Source organism: Tachypleus tridentatus, chromosome 11 (genome assembly GCF_004210375.1).
Source record: "Tachypleus tridentatus isolate NWPU-2018 chromosome 11, ASM421037v1, whole genome shotgun sequence".
In the NCBI taxonomy this organism is placed as follows: Eukaryota; Metazoa; Arthropoda; class Merostomata; order Xiphosura; family Limulidae; genus Tachypleus; species Tachypleus tridentatus.
The window spans coordinates 90,235,071-90,261,127 of NC_134835.1; the positions used below are offsets into that span (position 1 = coordinate 90,235,071).

The 26,057-nt window shown below is 34.0% G+C and overlaps 1 protein-coding gene across 2 annotated transcripts in view; it reads left to right on the plus strand.

The window, feature by feature from the left end:
- The window catches only part of LOC143232740 (glutamate decarboxylase-like), a 71,589-nt gene that overhangs the window by 21,146 nt on the left and 24,386 nt on the right, over positions 1-26,057 (plus strand). For both annotated transcript variants that reach the window (XM_076468529.1, XM_076468527.1), the window contains exons 2-4: positions 14,737-14,973; positions 21,516-21,606; positions 25,079-25,185. In XM_076468529.1, coding sequence (XP_076324644.1) covers positions 14,737-14,973; positions 21,516-21,606; positions 25,079-25,185 — 435 coding nt within the window. The remainder of the gene's footprint in view (positions 1-14,736; positions 14,974-21,515; positions 21,607-25,078; positions 25,186-26,057) is intronic.

Genomic DNA, 26,057 nt, shown 5'->3' on the forward strand with positions numbered 1-26,057 from the left:
TCTACTTCATTTTAATGAAGTTTTACGATTTAATTTTATGTAATTGGTTCCAGCAACTTCTTTTTATCTAAATACATTGTTAAATGTCGTTTCCTTTTCTTGCAAGCTACCATGTTTTCCGAGTTAATAAGAAATTTTGTTCGTGTATATTTTCTTTTCATTTCTTGTTTACAGACTTTCCATTCATATTTTCATTATCTAAGTTCAAGAACAACCGGTTGTTACTGGGAATCTAGTATTTTCTGTATACGAAACACCAAAAATGTTTGACTGTAAGTTCCATGAATATGACAAAAATATAATTTGGATAGTTTGGTCAGTTCGTATTTACTGTTATAGGTAGAAGCATCACATTACATATTGTGAGACAAAGAAAACGTGTCTAAGAAATAAAGAAATACCAAGTATAGTATAAAGTAAGAACAAAAATAATAAACAAGATGTTCTAACAACTAAAACTGAAGGAAAACGGATAAACCTTGTATTTCATGTTATTTTATTGTCGTTGGAGCAAGACAATTCCAATTCATATTAAACGTACTCATTACTGTGAAATAAAATTATTAAGTAATCCTAAGAAAATATTTCTACTCTATGTCAAATTAAGATCAGTGACAAATTATTAAACAAAACACCTTAAAGAGCAGAAAAGGTGTACTTTTCCTTATAGCGCAAAGTAATACAATGGGCTATCTGTACTCTGATCACAACGGGGACTACGGGAACACTGTATTTTAGCGTTGTAAGTTCCTATACTTTCCCCTGACCCACTAGGGACTAAAAAAAAAAAGAAGGGAAAAGAAGAGGAACTGTTGTAAAGGATAATTACTAACCTGAACTTAGTTTGGCATCGCGACAATTTAAGAAAAACAAATATGGTCAGTTACGTAAATCTGTGTATCTTGGAACCTTTTTAAGGAGCTTAATATAAAACGTAAACTGCCAAAGCATTATACCTTAAGTTTCAGGCAAAATATTCTTGTCGATAACTAGATCGAATAAACAAAGATTTGTTTCCGAAAGTGAAATATTGAAATTAGATGTTCGAACCACTTGAAGAATCATTACTCCATTTCACGATTAATATAAGCTCTACAATTAGAGTAACAACAATGCAAAAATAAACTCTTGTGTTTCATACATCTTTAATTAATAGGTTTACAGAAAGTACAAGGTTAATATACGCAATAATTAATTACGCGTAGTAAGATACAACCATAATATAGACAATATTACAAAATACACACACAATATGTATTGCAATCACCTTAAGAATCATCACCCCGTCAAAATCTGCTGCGAGTATTATTCCGTTGATCCAGCTGCTCTTTAGTGTGTTTTTATATAAATCTCAGTTATACGTGTTTAAGCAGTATAAATAGGCTTTCTCTATCCGCATAAAGTTTGAAAGAAAACCACGTTCATTGGTAATTTTGGATGTTTTGTATTTGTAGTCTTGTATTCATACTGATATAAAATGATCATCGTATTAAGTTATTTTACGTTGCAGTGAGACAGCTGCTAGTTTTAATCGCATCATTCATTGCTGGTTCAATAGTGTAATTGAAATTCTTTTCTTACTAAAAAAAACTCGTAGCAGGTCAATGAAGAAGAACTGTTACCAGTATTAACATAGTGTCATTCACAAGTTCTTTATTGTATTTACTAAAATTACACGTTTTGGTAGAGAAAAAGGAACTAACAAATAACATTGTACTATCGATAACACCTTTCTTAAATTTAACGACCTTTTTATATAATAAACTAGGTGGAGAAATAAAGACTCGTTTGTAACAAACGATAAGAAATTGTTTGTATTTCTTTTTCTTAACGTAATAAACATTACAAGTGCAATAAAACACGAGGTACAATACTGAAAAGAAAGATTTTCAACATTTCCATTAATGTTAAACTATATGAGAGAGGTCTATCTCCCTCATATTTAGTAGTTTTTCAAAATTATATATTAAATTAGATGAGGGTTTTAACCCTCTTTCCCTCATGACCTTCCTCATATCATCCGGTTCGCTTTTTGAATTTCGCGCTAGTCGTCACTAATTTAACAGTGTAAGACTAGACTATAATGTGACGGTCAATCCCACTTTTCATTGGTAAAAGAGTAGGCCAAGAGTTGGCGGTGGGTGGTGATGACTAGCTGCCTTCCTTCTAGTCTTACACTGCTAAATTAGGGACGGCTAGCACAGATAGACCTCGAGTAGCTTTGTGCAAAATTCCAAACCTAAGACTAGAGGAAAGGCAACTAGTCATCATCACCCACCGCCACCTTTTGGGCTACTCTTTTACTAAAGAATAATGGGATTAACCGTCACGCTTGTACGGCTGAAAGGGCGAGCATATTCGGTGTTCCGGAATTCAATTCCGCGACCCTCAGATTTCCTTTTACCAGGCAAGATATTCTTTACTTATTTAACGGTAATATTTATATTATATTATTTATGTATCACAAGCTCTGTGGTAACAGGAAAGATAACAGGCAAGCTACAATTTTGTGCATGGTTTAATTTTTAGAACACCACAATCTTGAGTGATAAGAATTCATTACAGAAAATGTATAGCAAAATGAAGGTGTAAAACCGAAACGTTAAACAAATGGGAAACAAACTTTGAAAGATCCTCTGGTGTTCACGATCTTCGAATTTATTCATAAATATGTGTTTTACGGGCTTAAACCGTCATATACATTCCTGGTTTTCTTTTTTTAATAACATGGAGTAAAAGAGTTTGAATAAGTATAACATAGTCTAAAACTAACCAACCTTGAAAACATATTTGTCCATATAAGTATTTCTTATGGTTTGTTTTTTTCACGTATTAACTTCCTGTCTAATTAATGTTTATAATTTTAACATCCCAAACAATTTGTTTGTTATTAAACACAAAGGGCAATCTGTGCTCTGTCCACCACAGGTATTGAATCCAGGTTTATAACAGTATAAGTTCGCAAACATACCGCTGTGCCACTGGGTTAGCATCACAAATAAGCTTCGATTCCCCTCGGTGGATTCAGCAGGTAACCCAATGTGGCCCCCCAGTGGCTCAGCGGTATGTCTGAGGACTTATATCTTTGCGCTTAATTCAAAACAACAACAGCTCGTTGTGGCTTTGATATAAGAAAAACACACACACACTCACAAATAAACCTATTTATTTTTAAGAGTTTCCAACTCCGACTTATGGTTTTTCATCAGAATATCATACTTCAAATACTGTTCTGTTTTATTTGATAATATCATACTTGTGTGGTTAATTTGGTTTGTCTTCTTTTTTTCTTTGCTCTTTTTACACTTTACTACATAATTACTTTTCACATGCATTTCTGTATTTTAAGTCTCAACTTAATCGATTTATCTTAACGTTTCATCAGCATACTACGATAACAGCGCAAAGATAATGAAACCTAACTTAATTATAGGGCAATTGAGAAACTAGGGGAAGATAGTTCTTAGTAAATGTTAAAAGCTACGAAAGTTTCTTTGGCAATCATCACATTATTGATTATGTTTAGTTTCATTCTGAAAATGCCATCTCCAAGACACACCCCATCGTTTCCGTTGGGCATGTTCAAAACCGCCTTCTTCATGTAAAGTGCTTTTACATGAAAGGGAAACTTTCAGATCAAGAAATTTCACTAACGTGTCGTTTTTCCGTCTTGCCTTCAGTTCACCTCTTTGTATTCTCATGAATCTTGTTTGATGATTCTAGAATATACTCAATTTTGTTCTCTTCTTATCTTTTGAACTGTAGAGAACGAGCCGAATAAGAAGCGAAACAATTTGATGTATATATAATGGGAGACTAGTTTCAAGATGTTTTTTCTTAAAGTTGCACGTAAATCATACAAAGAATCTTCGAGACATATGTGACTGCGGAATTAGGTATAGTAAACTGGAAGTAAATTTTAATGCATATATTATAGATAAAGAATATCAAAAATAGATGCGTCAATGAATAAACACACAGTAGAGAAACACAAGTGCTTGTAGACAAATAATAGAATAGTTATACCTGTAAATCACACAAAAATACTGAAAATAAGATATAATTAAAATATAAAGAAGCAACAACAAAAAAACCCATGGATGCAACACTAGAGAGAAACAAGCATAGTTGTGATTTCTAAACAAAAACGGAGCTACCGTTTGTGAATAGAATTAATCTAGTTGACAACTCAAAAACACTTAAATCAGGCCCAAGTTCGTAAATCAGGAGACTTCCTTACAAACGATTTCTTCATCGATGGCCCTAACTAGGATCCTAAACAAATAGTACATAACGATTGTACCAAGATCTGAAGTTAAAGTGTTATTTTATGCGTGCAATTACTCTCCATTTTGTAGAGTCAATATAACCATATCGAAAGTGGGAGAAGTACATTTGTAAACTACTAAGTACCACGTTAACTTAGGAATATGGCCCTTAAATTGTAAAAAAAATATATAAAAAAATTGTAGGTGACAAATAGATTGAAAACTCACCTTAATTGTACCTTTGGTTATGCTCAACAAACGATCTGTCTTAGTTGATTCTTGATAACTAAGATGTATTTATCCATGAAAGATAAACCAATAACAAGAGAGCATTTAAACACTTCAAATGGACAAATATCACAAAAAATTTCTTTTATTTAAATATTCACGAAGTATTTACTCTGTGTATTGGTTTGTTTGGAATTTCGCGCAAACTTACACAGAGTTTTCTGCGCTAGCTGTCCCTAATTTAGCAGTGTAAGACTAGAGGGAAGGTAGCTAGTGATCACCAGCCACCGCTATTTCCTGGGTTATTCTTTTACCTACCCATAGTGAGATTGATCATAACATTATAATGCTCCTACGGCTGAAAGGGCGAACATACTTGGTGCGACGGGAATTCGAACCTACGACCCTCAAATTACGAGTTAAGCGCCCTAATTATCTGCCTATGCTGGGCCAAAAAACTCTGGAATCACCTAAAAAGATTTACGGAAAATAAAAAAATCTTCAAAAACCTACTCAACTAGTCGGCCCATAATGGCTAAGTGGTTAAGGCACTCGACTCGTAATCCAAGGGTCGCAGCCACGAATTTACAGTCCTCATTAAAAAACATCTGGCCTGGCATGGCCAAGCGCGTAAGACGTGCGACTCGTAATCCGAGGGTCGCGCGTTCGCGACCGCATCGCGCTAAACATGCTCGCCCTCCCAGCCGTGGGGGTGTATAATGTGACGGTCAATCCCACTATTCGTTGGTAAAAGAGTAGCCCAAGAGTTGGCGGTGGGTGGTGATGACTAGCTGCCTTCCCTCTAGTCTTACACTGCTAAATTAGGGACGGCTAGCACAGATAGCCCTCGAGTAGCTTTGTGCGAAATTCCAAAAACAAAAACAAAAAACAAACAAAAAACATCTATGAATAAACGAATAAAAGGAATAAAAATTAATATACCAAAAACACAAATCTTACTACTGGCAAAACTAAAGAAACTAATGAAAATCAACCACAAACTCTATCTTAACGGAACATTTCTCCAAACAGCGACATCACAAATATACTACGTGACCAAAAGTATGTGGACACCCCTTCTACACAAAAATGTAGCCCATAAGTTGGCGGTGGATGCTGATGGCTATTCTAGCTGTACTTCCAGAAACCTAGCCATCCTTTCACTATCGCCTTCCCAAGTGGTGCTTCATCTTCAGGTTATGCTTATCTTATTTTGTAAGAAAGGTTGCTTTCTTCCTCTAACTCGTATTCAATTTAATCAACATCATCTTCGTGTTCTGACCAATTATTTTTATCCACGTTTACTACGTTTTCTTCTCATTAAAGATTGAATAATTGTTGTACGCGATATACACTACATGACAAAAAGTATGTGGAAACCCCTTCTAATTAGTGGATTCGGCTATTTCAGCCACACCCATTGCTAACAGGTGCTTAAAATCAACCATACAGCCATGCAATCTTCATAGACAATCATTGGCAGTAGAATGGGTCATACTGAAGAGCTCAGTGACTTTCAACGTGGCATTGTCATAGGATGCGACTTTTCCAACAAGTCCGTTCGTCAAATTTCTGACGAACTCTGATAGTTGGACAAAATACATGGTTGACCTTTAGTTACCTTTGCTGGTGTCTCCATCTAGAATAATGTGGCTGCTGCACGTGAGTAACACTATCATATTCCTGTTATACATCTGCAATGTACAGTCAAGTCCTGACTCTCTATTTGAAATATAATCCATACAAAAGGCTGTCAGACAGTGGTTACGACTGAAGAAGTTACAAACATATTCGTAATGTATTTAAAGGTGAATTTTACAGAAAAAAAGAAAACTTTGCAGTCAAAAGAACTACTCGTACTGATTAATTTTGCAGGTTCACATTTTTTATAAAAAATATGTGTTAATAAATGAAACATAGAACGTGGTGAAGAAAGAGCCCTTTCCGAGCGGCAATCCGAACATTTTAGTTTTTACGTTTGCCGCTAGGAAAAGTACTGTGACGTAATAGTTGCCAAACAAACATGGCCAGTGCATAGAGAGAAACAGAGGCGGAGTCTGTTTTGACTTTGTGTTCTGAACAGTGTCGAGTATTGCCATATCAATTCGAATCTACTCTGATTGAACCTAGAACAGTTACTTTTGACACAGATCTGACAAGTTCTAGTGATGAGGTCAGTTCCACGAGCGAGAGTAGTGGAACTGTGAGTGATACTGATAGCGTCAAGGCCGGTTGCGAGTCGGTCATAACTCCAGTGGAAGAATGGTAAGCCTAAGTCATGACAACAAATATGGTCTGTATTATTTCACGTGCAATTTTAAGCATCTCGAAACCTGTCTGGTGTTTATAAATTATTGGTATCACAGACTGGATTTTATTTGTTTATACTTTGCCAACTGTGGTAACAAATACTCGGCCCTTCCACAATCATTGTACCGAGTATTTATGACTTGTAACAAAATGAATTTCAATTATACGTTATAATTCTGTCTATAAAATCAAACTAGATGTGACAGTCTGAATAGTTAATTTATCTTGAAATGTTAAATTTGAAAAATGGAATTCTTCAAACTTTTCCACATTTAAAAATGTTACAAAAACATCTACAAAATGATCTACCAGCTTTTAAACTTGGAATATACTCTATTTGGGATAGATTTATCCACTGTCTAGACTAGGAAATCAAGGTTTTACTGACTTTTAGGTGCTACAAATGCAAAACACGCTCATGAATGTGAAATGTGTATGCCTAGTTACATTCTTCAAAAATTTAACTTTTTAAATTATTATATTATACTGGTTATTGTTTATCGCTTTATACTGCACACATACCTTTAAGATTGTTTTTTTCGTGATGGCAAAGGATGGCTTCAGAGGGGTGGAACCTATACGCTGCAAACTGAGATCAGTCCTTAGCTCTTCACGAGGAAAGATGATGGGGACGATCCTGTCTACTGCCGATGGTTTTTTTCAGTTTCAACCTGCCTGGCTTGAAACCCACGGAATCCAAAACAGTGGGATTTGACAGAAAACATGAGCGTTCAAAGTGATCTTGACAAAGCTTTGCATGGTGTGAAGGAGTCCAGTTCTTCCTATTGACCATCCGCACCCACTGTCGCCACCTTGCCGGTTCCTTCTCCTTGCATGGAAACGAAAAGAAGCTTTTGCCCGATGCCGAACCTTTTTTACAACCATAAACAATGCAGTAAACCATGTTATCACAAAACAAACATAAAGTAGACACAAAATAGTCTCACAAAGTATGTAATCCGAAAAAAGTACCGATAGATTTACATAAAACACCAGCACTGAAAGGAACACAATGGTCGGCGCGCAACGAAGCGTGTTTGGCAACTATTACGTCATAGTTGTAAAACGTCACGGAAACAGCCAAACGACCAGGAGGAATTTGAGTTCGAGGACCCGCATAGTTTGTTTCATTTTTTACTCAAAAGCTAAAGTGTTTAAAAATATGGTAACCACACAGGAATTATACCTAACCAAAGTACAGTTTCTAAGGCAATTGTTAAATTTGTTGAAAATTCACCTTTAAAATGTTTTCTTTTGGAGAATGAAAATATCATGAATATTGGGCTAATATTGCGAGAGCTTTTCCGGTCAACTGTAAGTGATGTTATTATGAAGTAGAAACGTCTAGTAGCAACAACAGCTCAGCCACGAGGCCATAGGCCACACAAACTCACAGAACGGGACCGCCGAGTACTGAATAGCGTAGCGCGTAAAAGTCGTCTGTCCACAGTTGCAACACTCGCTACCGAGTTCCAAACTGCCTCTGGAAGCAACATCAGTACAAGAAGTGTTCGTCGGGAGCTTCATAAAATGGGTTTCTACGGTCGAGAAGCCGTACACAAGCCTAAGATCACCATGCGCAATGTCAAGCGTCGGCTGGAGTGGTGTAAAGCACACTGCTATTGGACTCTGGAGCAGTGAAAACTTGTTCTCTGGAGTAATGAATCACGCTTCACTATCTGGCAGTCTGACGGATGAATCTGGGATTGGCGAATGCCTGGAGAACGGTATCTGCCTGAATGCATAGTGCCAACTGTAAAGTTTTGTGCAAGAGCAGGAATGGTCAAGGGTTGTTTTTCATGTTTTGGCTCTTTAGTTCCAGTGAATGGAAATCTTAATGCTACAGCATACAATGACATTCTAGAGAATTGTGTGCTTCTAACTTTGTAACAACAGTTTGGGGAAGGCCCTTTTTTGTTTCAGGATGATAATGTCCCCGTGCACAAAGCGAGATCCATAAAGACATGGTTTGCCAAGGTTTGTTTAGACGAACTTGACTGGCATCAACCCCATCAAACACTTTTGGGATGAATTGGAACACCGACGGCGAGCCAGGCCTTCTCGCCCGACCTCACCGATGTTCTGGTAGCTGAATTTCCCGCAGCCACGTTCCAAAATCTAGTAGAAAGCCTATCCAGAAGAGTGGAGGCTATTATAGCAACTAAGGGGGGTACCAACTTCATATTAATGCTCATGGTTTAGGAATGAGATATTCAACAAGCACATATGGACGTAATGTTCGGGTGTCCACATACTTTTGGCCATGTAGTGTATTTCTGGTCTTACCTACAAACAAAATCAACTTGGCAAAAACATAAATAAAATCTTAAACAAAATCTGACAAATAATAAATTAGACGTCTGTCAGGAAATAATACAAGAATATAATGCCGGCAACGTAAGTACAAAGTAATGTACAATTAATGTCCACTTGAATAATATTGTGCCAAAAAACTACCTTTAACGTGACAATGATACAAATAAGCAATATATTTCGAGTTGTTTACACAACGTAATTTCGCAGCTCGTAGTTTATTGTATTTTACATTTTAGCAGACGTTGTAAGGTTTATTGTGTGATAAAATAAGAAATGTGTAAGAGAAACTTATTTTTCTTTATTTTACAAACATCTCTGAAGTGATATTGTCCAATACAAAATGATGTACTCTAATACTACTCGTCAGTTTTCACAGAGCGAAGTGCCTAATAAATTAATTAAGATAAATAAAAAGTCTGCTTTTATCCCTCAGCATGGAGTGTGTTGAATGTTTCTTTTGATACAACTATTTGCATTCTATCTTGGCTAAACAGTGAGGATCTTATGCCTAGCTTCATACTAGCTTAACTAAGACCCTCACAATACCATTACTCACGGAAGACTAAACGTGAATCATAACAGTTCTTTCAGTTCTCAAGATTTCAATAATCTAAACTAGAACATGTCTGATGCCCAAGTTTTTTTTTAAATAAAATATAAAAATTCAATCAACGATGGGTAATTTTTTCTTTTGAATGAGTATTCAAAAGTTAGCTATCATTTTTAGAAAAAAAATCAAGTTTTAATTTCATGTGTCAATAAAATCGATTTAAGAACTGTTTCCTAAATATATAGAAAATTCAAATCCAAAATATAAACGTATATATTGGAACAGTATCACAGTATGCTGATGCAGATGTACTATTTGTACAGACGCAAAAATTGGCCAAACGTTTTAAAATACTGTGGAAACTTCGAGAAATATTTCAATTTGCACAATAATACTTAGCATAAAATAATATATTCATTTATATTGAACTTAAGTCACAACACGTTATGAGTTACAGACTTTTAAAAACAGTTAAAAATAGCGAGCTTAATTATAGTCTGTAACCGTGTAAGTAAATAACCCTATTTTCACAAGTATTAGTTGTACATTTTTAGGTCTTTTAAGAATGCTGAACTGAACCAATAGTGAATGGCATGAATTTCAGTAGTGAAGAGGTTCGAGAAAAAAACGACGACAAAAAAGTGTGAAAACATTGACCCAATCTTAATTTTATCTACAATGTTTCGTGATTTTAACCTTTGTGAATTTTATCTGTGCAAACCTTTATCACAGGTATTCCAATAAACAATGTTTACATATAGGATAGTAAATAATTTTTAAAAGTATTAAGAAATCATGGACCATTACCTAAAACCGAATAATACCTCAGAGATCAATATTTCACTAGGTGGATTACCTTCCATATGCTCAAAATTAATACGTTCTCCGTATTTTATTCCAGCTAGTTAAATCAGTTTTTTAATTAATAAAAAGACATAGATGATTAAGCGTTCATTAAACTCTTAACATAATTTTTCCTAGGTTAAACTTATGCATACTTTATTTTTTCAGCAGAATCTTTTGATTGCTTATAAAGAGGTATAGGATAAATTGTAAGGATTGCAAAATGGAATACAGGGAAAAAAGTCAGAAGTTGATAATGTATATTTATAACTTGTTTAAGTTCATAGAAGTTAAATTATTCAGTTGTTCCAATCATTCGTATAATGACTGACCTGATATATGCCTGAAAAGTGCACTTGGATCTGGTTTGGTTTGCTTTGAAATTCGCGCAAAACTACACGAGGGCTATCTGCGCTAGCCCTTCCTAATTTTGCACTGTAAAACTAGAGGGAAGGCAACTAGTCATCACCACCCATCGCCAATTCTTGGGCTGCTCTTTTACCAACGAATAGTGGGATTGATCGTAATGTTATAATGCCCCCATGGCTGAAAGGGCGAGCATGTTTGGCGCGTCGGGGATGCGAACCCGTAACCCTCAGATTACGAGTCGCACACCTTAACACGCTTGGCCATGCCGGGCCCTAATTATTTAATTTAACAAGTTCCTTACCTCTATTCTGTACGAAAATTTAATTGCGTTTCAATGAATTGCCTTAAATGTATAAAATTCAGAAATCCTACTTCATTTTTCAATAATGTAAAGATGTCTACACTTAGTTCGAAATCCAGAGCTCAACATTGCGAAAATCCACGTCCACTAAGCTCAGAAAAGCTAGTTTTTTTTTTAAATTAAAGATCATTGAGAACATTTGACTATTATGTTTGTAAATAAGGTTTAAAGTTACTAAGAAACTTTTGAAAACCTTAAATAATAGCATATACGAAAAAAGGAAATGAAAAATTAAACAATTTGTACATTTTTATTGAATTTCTCATAAAGTCAAATTAAATACATGAGAGTGTAAAATATATATCACACTTTTAATTAAGATTTAGCAAAGTTAGTTTATTAAAACTTTTGGCACTTTTCTCACTGTATATGAAGCACTCGCACTTAAAGAATTCTGAGATAATTCACTTATATTTGCATAAGTTATTCCATATGATTTTTACCTTTTGCACATTTTACTTTTTAACAGAGTTGTTTCAATTAAGATAATCCCGGCCAAGGTTAATTAGGTTGAATTAAAACGATGTTGAGCTTCATCATATTGTTAAACTTCATGCCATTATATCCAGTCATGCTTTATATGATGACCGTGCTGCAAATCTATCATTCCCAAAGGCTACTTCGTAAGGCTGCCACGTCCGAAGTATATAACATCTTCCCACTTGCTTTTCATAACCAATCTACTGTACGAAGACCATGGTTTTTCAGCGCTCGTTTCAATAGCACTATCGCATACAAATCCATAGACGCCGCGTTCTTATGGAAGAGATTAATGACAATTTCATTCTCCAATTGTTTGGTTTATGCGACAGCTAAACGGATATGCCTTAGAAACAGCTTGTGTATAAATTACTTGTGTCGCTTGTCTTGAAGAAGAGTGTTGTAAATTACATTGTGTAGTTTTGGTTGGGACACGTGAACAGTTTTTGCCACTGACCTCTGTGTTCCCGGACTCTCCTGTTCCAATCTGCCTCACTTTGCTTACTACATCTGGGTGTCACTTTTGCTGACGATTTTTGAAAGGTCTCAGTGGTCCAGGTTAATCCATATTCTTTTATTTTTTAATTTAATTAAGTACAAGGAATGCTCCCCTCTTGTGAATTATAAATCCTTGAATTGAAAACATAGATATGATCTGAATGTATGAATACTTTGTATCACTGAATTATTGATTCAGTGATATATGTAACACCAAATAATGTGAAAACCTAGTTCCAAAACTTGCCATCACATCCACAATATTATATCGGCTGTGGTTGTTTTGTGACGTGTATTTTTTTTCAACATTCAAAATTCTTTTGATATAACCCACTCAACCCTCTGCACATCAACGCAGTTTCTTTTTTATTTCGCCTTTCTCTTCTCAATACAGAGCTCAAATATCGCCTAAAAATTAAAAGTAAATTCAGGGAAGATCCATATATGTGTATATATATATACACTGTTGGCCAAAATCTTAAGGCTAATGAACATAAAGAAAAAATATGCATTTTGCGTTGTTAGACTCAACCACTTATTTGACAAAGTAGAGCTTCGAAAGATGAAAATAAGAAAAGGGAAAATAAAAATACCAAAAAAATTTAGCATTTAATGGGAAAAATGTGAACACTATGAAATTAGCCTAAATACTAGCTGGTCAAAAGGTTAAGACCATACTGAAACAAAGCGTTAATCGGTAAACACGAAACCAAATTTAGTTATTTGTGTTTAAGCATTGTCAACATCTCCTGTGTTACATTGGGTAAAAACATGGCAAAGGCTAAAAAGTTGACAGAGATCTCTCTCAACGTGCCATCGCTGGTGAGATTGGGCGTAGTAAAACTGCTGTTGCAAATTTCTTAAAAGACCCTGAGGGATACTGAACGAGAATTTCAAGTGGTCGGCCCAAGAAAATTTCGCCGGCATGGAGCAGGAGGATTCGACGGATTGTCAGGCAAGACATCAGCCGATCGTCGAAACAGATTAAGGACCTTACGGACGCAGAATGCAGCTCAAGAACAACAAGACGGCATCTACGAGAGAGGATTTAAAAACTGTAAACGTCTTCAAAGGCCATTCTCCCCTTCCACACCACGAAACAGCTCCGCTAAACTTTGCTGAAAAGCACCAAACAAGGGACGTAGAAAAGTGGAAGAAGGTTTTGTTCTCTGATGAGAAAAAATTAAACCTGGATGGTCCAGATGGCTTCCAACATTACTGGCACGATAAGGATATCCCACCGTAGACATTTTCTACACGACACAGTGAAGGAGGTTCCATCATGATCTGAGGTTTCTTTCTCCTTCCATGGAACAATGGAGCTTGAGGTTATACAGGGCTTCAAACAGCACCTGGCTACATAGGCACGTTGGAGAGAGCATCCTTATTCACTGAAGGTCCTCGTTTGTGTGGAAATGACTGTATCATTCAGTAGGACAACGCTGCAATCTACAATGCCCGCAGGACAAAGGACTTTTTAATGGCGAATAACGTGATTCTTCTGGACCATCCAGCGTGTTGGCCCGAACTGGACCCCATTGAAAATGTTTGGGGGTGGATGGCAAGGGAAGTCGATAGAAATGGACGTCAATTCCAAACAGTACATGATCTTCGTGAAGCAATCTTCACCACTTGGAATAATATTCCAACCAGCCTTCTGCAAACGCTTATATCGACCATGCCAAACACGAATGTTTGCAGTTATTCGCAATGACGGCCGTGCAACTCACTACTGAAACCTCTTGTTGGGCATTTCCTACCCTGTTTAGGACTTCTTTTTGGTATGGTCTTGAACTTTTGACCAGCTAGTATTTAGGCTAATTTCATAGTGTTCAAATTTTCCCTATTAAATGCTAAAAGAGGTTTTTATTTTTATTTTCCCTTTTCTTATTTTCATCTTTTGAAGCTCTACTCAAATAAGTGGTTGAGTTTAACAACGCAAAATGCATATTTTTTCTCTATGTTTACTGGCCTTAAGATTTTGGCCAGCAGTATATATATATATATATATAAACCACGTGAACATGTTAAATACAACTTCTCAAATCACCTCAAAATAAGCACATATTTTTCGACTTACAGAATGATTTTTTGTTATATTTAACATCAGCTTTCTAATTTCCTGTAACGATTGCTATTTTCGTCTTGTGTTTTATCTCCCATATTGATATTTTCTATACTTTTTTGTTGTTTTAGTTGTTTTGAAATATTTTTCATGCCGGCTCAGACCACTAAGTGAAGAAAATATAAATCTCAGTTTCAGTTTTAATTTCGGCTTTCATGTTGATAAGTATAATATTGTTATTCATAAGGGAATTATGTTCACTTTTATGTATTTATTTTAATTTTTCAACATCATGCAATTAAATTTTAAACATAACTCATATACTTTCTAAAACAAAAGAAAACTTCAATATTAGTAAATATTTTATTTTTTCTGATATTTGTATGTTTTAGAAATAACACAAATCTAAAAAAAATACATTATGTATCTATAAATACTATTTTAACAGATCTCAGTCCTCTTACAAAAGACGGATTTGAAGTTACTCGTGACTTCCTTCTTCGAGTTGTCCAGATACTCTTAGAATTTCTGAAGTCATCTGCTGACAGGAGTTCGAAGATACTGGACTTCTACCAGCCAGAACAGCTGAAGAAAATATTGGATTTCGACCTCCTGGCTGAACCTAAGAAGTTAGACCAACTGCTAACGGACTGTAGAAATACTTTAAAGTTCCAAGTAAAAACTGGTAAAAAATACATTGTTATAATCTATAATAAACGAAATTGCATTGAATGTAAGAGTAACACCCAAATAATGAAAATCCACAGAAGTATTCACTTTATTTAAAATTTAATGTAACGTTTTCAGTGTTGGAGTTAACATTTATTTCTGATAATGCCTTTCCTGTTTCACTATAGGCCAGTAAATGACTTCCTCAAATGAGGCGTTATTATACCCATTTATCTATCAATAGAGTTAATTATCCATCTATTCATCTTTGTATCCAATTAAAATGCTTTTAGTTTTGTTTTTTAATAATATTAAAGCTGTTAATATAATTTTTTAGCGGTAAATGGCTTTTATTGCAAAACAAACCTTTTTTATTGGCAACTTAGCGTAGATATATTTACAATAGAAGTAACGTTTCGTTGACTTTCACTGGAATATTTATTATAGATATAACTTCGGAGAAGATATAGCCTATTAAAAAGAGAAGCTAATGCATATGATATTAGTTGTAGGAAAGAGGTAGAAGATAATTTTGTCTCTAACGAAAAGGGTCGGAATTTACCGAGATTAGTAATTACAGTTTGGCTGTTTCAGTACATTTATTCAACAGTTTCAGGCTTTGTCTTGGTGTTTGAAAATTATGAAATTCATTTGCAACGCTTTTTGCTTTTTATATTTTTCTTAAGTTGATATATCAGATTAGACAGTTGTAATTTCGAAGTGATTTTGTTAAGTTCGTAAAATCAAGAGGATGCAATGATCTCACTCGATTTAACATTTACATTTTTATATTTAAAAAACTGTATATTTTAATAAAAAACTAAAGCATACAAAGTTTTTCAATTAAATTAAATTATGAAAATCGTATATTGCATTTTCTAACGATTAGATAAATTTTCATATGAAATACAGCCTTCACCATTTTGAAAATAAGCCTTTTTTAAAAATTTCTTTGCTATTAAACTTACTCCAATTTACCTTTAACTCCGTTGTTGGTAGACGCACGTATAATGTTATGTCCTAAGATAGTGCGAGGCACTTATTCCTTATCAATGGGAAATTAGCGTTTAATAAAGTATTTCAAACAGAAACACTGACCCAGTCATGAACTGACTCTGATTGTTGCGAAATAAACTAAAGAAAGGAGATTCTGCAAAATGTGTTTGTTTTTCATCATTCATATAAAATAATTTAAAGAAAGTAATTGTAAAAATAAATAGAAGTCAACTGACAACAGTTGTGTAAAACCAAAATAAAAAACGAATAAATGCAATTAAGTAATAAGCTATAATTAAATCGATTTCGTATAATATTTATATATTTTGTTATAAACGAGACAGTGTGTTACCGTAAGAGAGAAACAATATAAGAATAAGTCAGGTGACATCTAAAAATGGAAGATAGTTCAAACTAATATTTCTAACATCATACAAAATATTATACATTTAATGTAATTTTTAAAAAAATGTTTCAAAATCTGCATGTTTTCAAAACAACGTTGAACGAAAGTTTCTTAACCAATCATATTTAAAATAAGATTAATTATTGCATCTTAAGGGCAGTTATTTAATATTTTGAAGTGAGATGAACCATTTTATATAAAAACTATTAGTAATTTTAACGAATACTTTATACACCGAAAACTTAAGAGACAAGTAAACTGCTAAAACTGTGTAGGGAGGTATACAACTGTGAATTGGTGTTACCAGATAACACAATCCACATATTGGATTTTCATTTATCATTGGGCTTGACGTGGCCTGGTGGTTAGAATTCGCGGGTTCAAATCCACATCAACAAACATGCTCGCCCTTTCACCCTTGGGGAAGTTATAATGTGACGATCAATCTTTTACCAACGAATGGATTGCAGTGGGTGGTGTTGATTAGCCGTCTATTGTCTGTTCTATCACTGATATATTATAGGGCGGTTAGTGCAAATAACTCTCAACTAGCTTTGTGTTTAATTTAAAATAAACCAGTTATCACTTTCGTATTGAAAATCATCGAAATACGAGTATATATTGCATGTGTTGTTTTATGACGTCTAGTTAAATCGTGATGGACTTTTATTATCAACCTTACTGTAACAAATAATAATATTCTGTTTAGTGATAAAACTGAAAGAAGACAAATTATTTATTACTTTTATTTTTATCAATACTACTTTTTGTTTTCAACATATTTCCGCCGCCAGTGTTATTCCTCAGACGTGAATCTGAGAAGAAAACTTATGTGGGTGAAATATGATTTATGATTAACTGATACTATATGCATACTCCCTCAGTTGGTCATTTTAAATTCGTTTATAATTATTATACTGCTTAATTTATATAAATGTAAGGCAATTATGTTAATTATTGACTTACACGATTCTGAGTGCTCCTCACTTGTGTTGACATATACATTTCACACACATAAAGACATGTATATATTTATTTCTAACTACAGAAACATCCTCACTGTTTTGTATTTGCTTATTTTCATATAAAACATGAACAAAGACTCAATGATATATTTTCTGATATGTTCAGTATATTCTTAGAACCATAATTGAAAAATCTGATGAAGGCTTAAGGCTTAATCTTCCAATACGCCTTACGGTATTACAAGTTTCTTCCGTATGGCCATCCGAATCCGATTTTAACGTACTGTTCTTCTTGTGTTGCTGGGAATAGCAAGAGATCCAACGTGTTTAAAGCCTACGATTAGTTCTACAAACAACTGTATTTTTCTAGTGGTTACTTATAGATCTAGAACAGTAAAAAGCTTCTATCTGACTGACTGGCTGAGGTGAAATCCCTTTATTCTTCAATATCTATGTAAACGCTAGAACGATAGCATCAGAGGTGAATTCAGTTTTCAGAACGAGTAATGTTGTATAGGGATTTACTATAATACATTTGATCTCTCCATTGCCTAAAGCATGTTGTGGAACATCTCTTTTATACAGCTCTCAATAATGAAGTACGTTTATAAAGAGACAGAAAAAAAACATTTGTTTCGAACTATTTACATTTCAATCTCTGCTAGACTTACTGTTTACCATACGTCTAACTTTATTGATGTCTACTTCTTGCCTGGAATGTCTCTTATGACAATTGTTAGAAAGACTAGATTAATATTGTCTTAGATACTTCATAAAAACAGTACTGGGCTAGTAACGTCAAGAGAAGAGGTGATCAAGTTGAAACTATCAAAAACATAATTGATGGTGGTGAATATATCTCTAAACAATATTAACAATTTCTGATCAAAGTAATCTAATTAAGTAGATATGAAAAAGTAATGGAGGAAAGTAAGTAACTAATTTTACAGATTGATTAGGAGTATGTAATATTAAACAATGGACCTGTTGTGACCACGTATTTAAGGCACGTATTTAAAACCTGCGGGTTCGAATCCCACCCCACCAAACATGCTCGCCCTTTCAGCCGTGAGGGCTATTTAACGTTGGTCAGTCTCACCATTCGTTGGTAAAAAGAGTAGCTCAAGAGTTTGCAGGGAGTAATGTTGACTAGCTGCCTTCCCTCTAGTCTTATACTGCTAAATTAGGGACGGCTAACGCTGAAAGCTGTTGTGTAACTTTGCGCGAAATTCAAAACAAACTAAATGGCCAAATAAGAAAACTTATAAAATCGAAATCCAACACTAAAAACACAAATAAACACTATAAGAAATAAAATAAGACATCAAATCCGCCAACAAAAACAAGACAGTTGGGACACCTTCTGCTCACAATTAAATCACAAAACAGATCCAAAACAATTCTGGACACACTTGAAAAGATATACTAGCACAGGAAAAACAAACAAAGAGTACCCACCATTCGAATTACATGGCAAACAGCTTACACGAACCTAGAAAAAGCAGAGATATTTAACGACCACCTACAAAACACGTTCAAAACACACCATGAACTAGATATGAACAGATACTTCTATAATAAAGTCAATAACTTCATTGAACAGAAAAAACCATACACATGTTAAAATTCCCAGTAAACACATTAATAAAACCAGAGAAAACAATAGACTGGAGCACTCATCAACTAATAAAAGATATAACAGTAACGGAAATACTAACAGCTATCAAAAAGACAAAAACAAAGCTCCCGGAGAAGATGGTATACAAGCTATCCTCCTAAAACATGGTACTCAGAAATTATATGAACACCTAACAGCTTTATTTAACTTATCATTATTAGCCGGATATATCCCTGTTTCTTGGAAGGAAGCAGTAATATTATTAATGTTCCAGAAAGAAGGAAAGCCAGCAAATAAACCAAACAATTACCGCCCAATTAGCCTAACCAGTTGTATCGGCAAAATATTAGAAAGAATAATTAGTAACCGACTATCTATATACTTAGAAGTAAGTTCAAAATCACCTGAAATTCAAAACGGATTTAGAAAATATAGACAAAACTACAGACCACCTAATCAGATTAACAGAAACAGACAGCTTTAACAAAAACGAATGTACTGCAGCTTGCTTTCTCGACATTGAGAAAGCATTTGACACGGTCTGGCATAACAGATTACGCCACTGGTTAACGGAAATGGATTTACCCCAGGAAGTTATTCGCTGACTATCTAACTTTCTGGCCAAAAAACGTGAAAAGTAGATGTGAATGGGGCCCACTCAGGGTCCTTTTCACTTGAGGCAGGAGTCCCACAAGGAGGGGTAGTTAGCCCTATCTTATTTATCATGTAATATGCCACTGTCGGACCTAAACTTAGGTTTTGCATCACAGTTTGCTGACGATGTAGCGGTCTAGAAAAGTTCCACCACTCCTTCAGTAACTAGTTCTGATTAACTTAGAAGAATACTGCCAGAAATACAGAATAAAAATAAATATTCCGAAAACCCAAGTAATACTATTCACCACATTAAATAAACTGAAAAAAAAAAGATCCACCAAAATGATATATGAATGAATCACTTTTATAGACTGCTACTTCAGCTACATTTTTAGGATTAACTTACGATACCAAATTAACGTGGATACAGCATACTACCAATATCCTGACTAGAATGTGGAAAAGAGCAAATTTTGCAAGAAGCCTATCAGGTAAAAATCAAGTAATATCACCTGATAATATAATAAAAATCTACAAAACATACATTAGACCTACAATAGAATACGCATGTCATGCCTGGATAAACATAACACAAAAACAATTACACAAATTACAGAAAATACAAAATTCAATTTTAACCTCAGCTCATGAAGTACCACGTAGTACTTCATGCACATTCCTGCACAAGTATGCAAACATAGAGACAATATCTGTATGACTCTTGCATAATGCACTAAATTATTTTAATAAAAATTGACATAAAAATTATTTATTGTGTGATCTACGTACCTGATGAACATAGTTCTAAGTACCTCTCTCCTATTAATATATATTTAAGAAATATAAATCAAGCTGGCCACCATGCATTAGACCCTTAAAACTAGTATAACATTCGTTTATTATTTTTAATCTTTTTCCAATAATATATATACATGTATATATAAAAGTGAAAAAAATAAAAATGAATAAATAAATAAAGGGGGCAAATCATGGACATTGCCCTAAAAAAGGCCGGAGTACTGTGGGATACTCTGGCCCAAAAGCACTACAACAACAAAATAATAGTAGCCGATAGGAAAACTAGGGATGGAGGAAGAGGTCTTGTGCACCTGACACTCCTGGGTAGTAAAAATTCAACAAACCCAAATACCCACAAAGAAGATGCGAAGAAAACTTATAAAGGTTGAAAGGGGTGTATTGATCAGATGGGTATCATTACTGTTATTCATATAGTAACATTTGTCATTTTCAAAATGTGTCTAAGAATCAGCAATTAGAAAAGAAAAGTACTATTTAAATTGAATTCGCGTTAATTTATTTCACCACGTGTGACGCTTTTAATAAACTAATACGGCCCGGCGTGGCCAGATGGGTTAAGGCGTTCGACTCGTAATCTGAGGGTGGCGGGTTCGAATCCCAGTCGCATCAAACATGTTCGCCCTTTCAGCCGTGGGAGCAATGTAATTTTACGGTCAATCCCACTATTCGTTGGCTAAAGAGTAGCCCAAGAATTGGCGGTGGTTGGTGATGACTAGCTGCCTTCACTCTTAGTCTTACACTGCTAAATTAGGGACGGCTAGCGCAAATAGCTCTCGAGCACCTTTGCGCGAAATTTAAAGAAACAAACAAGAAACTAATTGGCAAAGCCTCAGATTATTTACCTTTATCTTGCATCATAGCAACAGGAAGTTTTTACTAGTATGTATGTGTCTTACTAAGAAAACTAATAAAATATAACACCAAAATCACTAGGAAAGATATTTTCGTTAGCATGACATTTCGGGCAGAACACCCTGGGTGCATTAAAGCATCAGAAATAAGAATGAGCTAAAAGTCTATCCGAAATATCGTGTTAATAAAATAATACATATTTTCAAGTGGTACTAATTATACGTCATGCGTACGTTCAACGCTATTTCCTACCACAACAACCTTGCGAATTTTTATTTTATTTCGTTTTATATTTTTATCTTTAGGACATCCTTATTACTTCAACCAACTTTCTTGTGGGTTGGACATCGTATCGTTAGCTGGAGAGTGGCTAACAGCAGCTGCAAATACTAACATGTGAGTAAATGGTTTCTCGTTAGCAGAGTCAGTATCTGAACGTGTCAGTATTTTGGTTGGATTACAGAATTTAATAACAAAGTTTTGTCTGTTTGAGTAAAATTTTGGCACTCAAATGAAAAATTAATCGGAAGGTTTTATTGTGTTATCACAGATAAAGCTTATTATAATATTTTAGCTCGTTTCATGCTATTGTTTCTCCAAAGTAAACAGAACAAAATACAGCTTGATAAATGACCTTAGCACAAAAAATTTTCTATGTTTGAACTGATTGAAACTCTAAATTTGTTATTAACCCTATGCTCTTACTATTTTCTCTTTTTTTTTTACAAACTTGTGCATGTTTTCTAGCATTTTACCTGAAATTGTAGAAATAGATTACTAGTTATTTTTGCATCTAGGCGTCATCTAAGGTAATTAGAAATATGGAATAGTGAATAATATTATGATATTAAACGGTTATAGCTCGTTTCACATTCAAATTTTTGGTCCAAGTCACAAAAGGTTGTATGCATGGGTAGGATTCTTTACAGTAGTTATCTGTGACTTGTTGGCGATAAATTCCAATAATAAACAAACAGCACACAATTCACTTGTTTCAAAATAATACATTAAAACAAGTCAAATGTATGTATAAGTATTTATTACATTGTGGTTCTCACAGTTGTATTCAGAGCCTTAAGTGTTTTTCGTCAAAGTCAACACAGCTTGGATCAATTACTTCAGAACACAATTTGTCAAAACAATTTTTCCTGCTCTGTTATTACAATACAGTTTGTGATCGTTTCCTTTAAAAATCGACACTGTACGCTCTTTATAACTAAATTCATAATCACGTAGTCTAGTCCTATTTTTTGAACTAAACTTTATGATGCGTATTTATACATCGACATACGTCTAGAACGTTCTACTCGCTACTTGATATTATGATGCAATAATACTCAATTAAAGCAACGAGAAAACCTCAGAAGGCTTTAGCAGTAATATAACAATCACAAATTCATGACAACTGAACTACACAACCTATGCTTCATAAACAGTTATGTAAATAAAACTTGCAATAAACTACCGCTTCTAAAAATAACTATAATTAACAGTCCTGCAAAATAAACGATCTAAATCATAACTGTCGCATTAAACTTAAACTGAAACAGTTATGCATATTTAACATACATAAACTCTATTAGATATTTCGCTTCTACAAATGTATAACGCGACAACAATTTTAAACAATGCGAACTGCCTCGTTAAAAAAAGTAACCTGGTAATTAGAATTGGTGAATACATCTGAATTATCTCGATCTTTTAATCAAAACTATAATATAAAAATCACACTAATAATACAAACGTCGCTCTATATATATATAATTAAATATAACATAAAATAATAAAAACATTACTATGACAAGAGTATTTTTCATAACTAATAGAACATACTTCAAAAAGGAAGATATCGCTGCTAAGGTCCATTTACACATTCACATACTCATGAGATTATCTATGTCATTTCCCTACTGTACGAAATTAATGATGCAAAAACAACCTGTTTCACTCCTCTGATGTACGACAGTGACAAGATAAAAGTAGTCTGTGACATTACTGTGTAACAGTAACAAGGTAAATGTAGCTTGTGTCATTCCTCTGTTGTAAAACAATAACAAAGTGGCATTACTGTACAATTGTAACAAGGTAAAAGTAGCTTCTGACATTACTGTACAATAGTAACAAGGTAAAAGTAGCGAAAGCTGTTCCTCTGCTGAAAGACAGTAACAAGTTAAAAGTAGCCTGTGTCATTATTCCTCTACTGTGTGGCAGTGATATGATAAAATAACGTCCTCCATTCTTTTTATGTGTGGCAATAACGAAATAACAGTGACTCGTGCCAGTACTTTGCTATTTTTTTAAAGAAATATGCCAGTTTTTAAATATTTTAAAGTTTCAGCATTTTGCTTTGGAGCTTGTATCATATACTATATATCTCATTATAACCTTGAACTTGAATTACCTGCGTGAACAACTCTCGGTGAGGCGACTGGTAACAAACATATCGCAGGGTAACTAGATATTTTACTGAATTTTCAGAAATACAAACAACACATCTGTTGTAATAAGGCGAAATATCAAGCAATCAAAACGTGGTTTCTTTAACTTGGGTTGTTACTGCTGTTGTAAAATAATAAAAGGAAAACATCGTACAGAATATTCCAGCTAACAACCTGGAGATTTTATTTAAATGTTTAATGACAGATACATAATCATCGTTCTATAACCCATGATATTACCCAGTTTAAAATATATATTCTCTTGATATATTCTCAGAGATTTATTAACGTCAGTCTAGAATAATAATATAGAATTATTCTTGACCGTTGTTTCACTAAGAAGCTACTGAATTTAATACAGATGGTGTAATAACCGATATTAATTGTTTGTTTTTATAGTAAGCCACATTTGGCTCTCTGCTGTGTCCATCGCGCGAATTCAAACCCCGGAATTGAGCATTGTAAGTCCGTAAAGTTAACTGTTGTCCTAACGGCGGACTCGATATGAAACGGACAGTCAGATTCCAAAACAACAAAAGTTTAATTTCTCTATATTTCGCCTTGCGAAGTTTTTGGATAGAAAGCTCAAATGTATTTCCCTGAGGTCTAGTGGTTACTTTTTTATTTTAAAGACCTGGTTTATTATAAAAATATTCTCATACAGACGCTGTTAAAATTAGTAGGAACATGGTTGATGTTATTATGATGGGCTCTGGTTGGTCCAGGACTTCGGAGTTGGTGAGCCGCATTGGAATACGTACAATACCACAAAATATTTCCCTTTAAGCTATGTGTACATTATAAATATAACATTCAATTCCTTAACAAAGACAATGGGTGGTGGGGCTCTGGTGACTAGCCTCCTTCCCTCTGGTTAGTGGTTAGTAAGTTTGTCATAAAACAAAAATAACTGAGACATAACCCACTGATAATTAGTATAATCAAAGGGCTGTTGGACTATGATGCTGGCTTAGTTGTTGAATGTGAGCAGGAATAAATAGTTGGTAAACTATGATCCAGAGAAAATTGTTGATAATTAGCAGGAACAAATAATTGTTAAACTATAATCCAGAAAGAGTTGTTGAAAATTAGCAGAAACAAACGGTTGTTAAACTACACTACCGAATTGTTGATCATTAGCAGAAACAAACAGTCGTTAAACTATGATGCAGAGAAAGTTGTTAATAATTAGTAGTAACAAACAGTTGTTAAACTACACTACCGAATTGTTGATCATTAGCAGGAACAAAAAGCTGTTAGATTACAATTTAAACATAAATATAAAAAATTATGAGTAACAAAAGCTGCTAGGTGATTTAACTTTTAAATTCCTATTGCTTTATTTATTTATGTATTCAGTTTGAATAATTTAGATGATCAAAGCATCTATATAACACATGCATATAAAACAATAAATTTATTTTCCTTAGGTTTACCTACGAAATCGCTCCCGTGTTCATTTTAATGGAACAAGTTACACTGAAGAAGATGAGAGAGATAATTGGATTCAGTGATGGAGACAGTATTTTAGCTCCAGGTTTAAGATATATTCCAAATGGAATACTAACCATAACTCTTTCTACCTTTGTATGATTTAGCTGTAATGTCAAACAAATCTGTGTCTGTGTGTAGTTTTCTAACTAACCAAATGTAGTTCAATTATTTGTTATCAACGGCACGAAGTCGAATTTCTCTCTGAGACTAAACTCTTCTAAATCATATAGTTTTCAACAGAATAGTTTTAGATTTGGCAAAAACAGTTATTGTAATTTAAAACTTACCCATCCCTAGATTCTAACAACATCATTATAATAAAAAGAAAAACTGGAAGATATTAGTTGCTGCAATATAATGCAAAATAATTTGTGTAAAATTGCATTAATGTTATGCAAGATAATAATTTCTGTAAAGATATTAGTTTTAGTAATATTATGCAAGATAATAATTTCTGTAAAGATATTGGTTTTAGTAATATTATGAAAGATAATAATTTCTGTAAAGATATTAGTTTTAGTAATATTATGAAAGATAATAATTTCTGTAAAGATATTAGTTTTAGTAATATTATGAAAGATAATAATTTCTGTAAAGATATTTATTAATCTAATGATGCTGGAAAGTGTAACCGATTTTTATAGTAGCTTTTCACTCTTTAACGTTTTAAGTTTCTGTAACACTGTTGTTAATATGTGTAATGATACACACTTTACCTGATCTTGTTAAACTACATACCTTTCATGTTATTGAGTAATGTGTAAATCGGTATGACGTCAACTTTATCTTTAGTAATTCAACATGATAAATAACCCTGTTCAGTGTCATTGCTTTAGTAGCAGTTTTCTATTAAATTAATGAAATTTCCCAAAATCACAACAAATAAAAAATTTAAAAACGTTTGATAGTATAAAG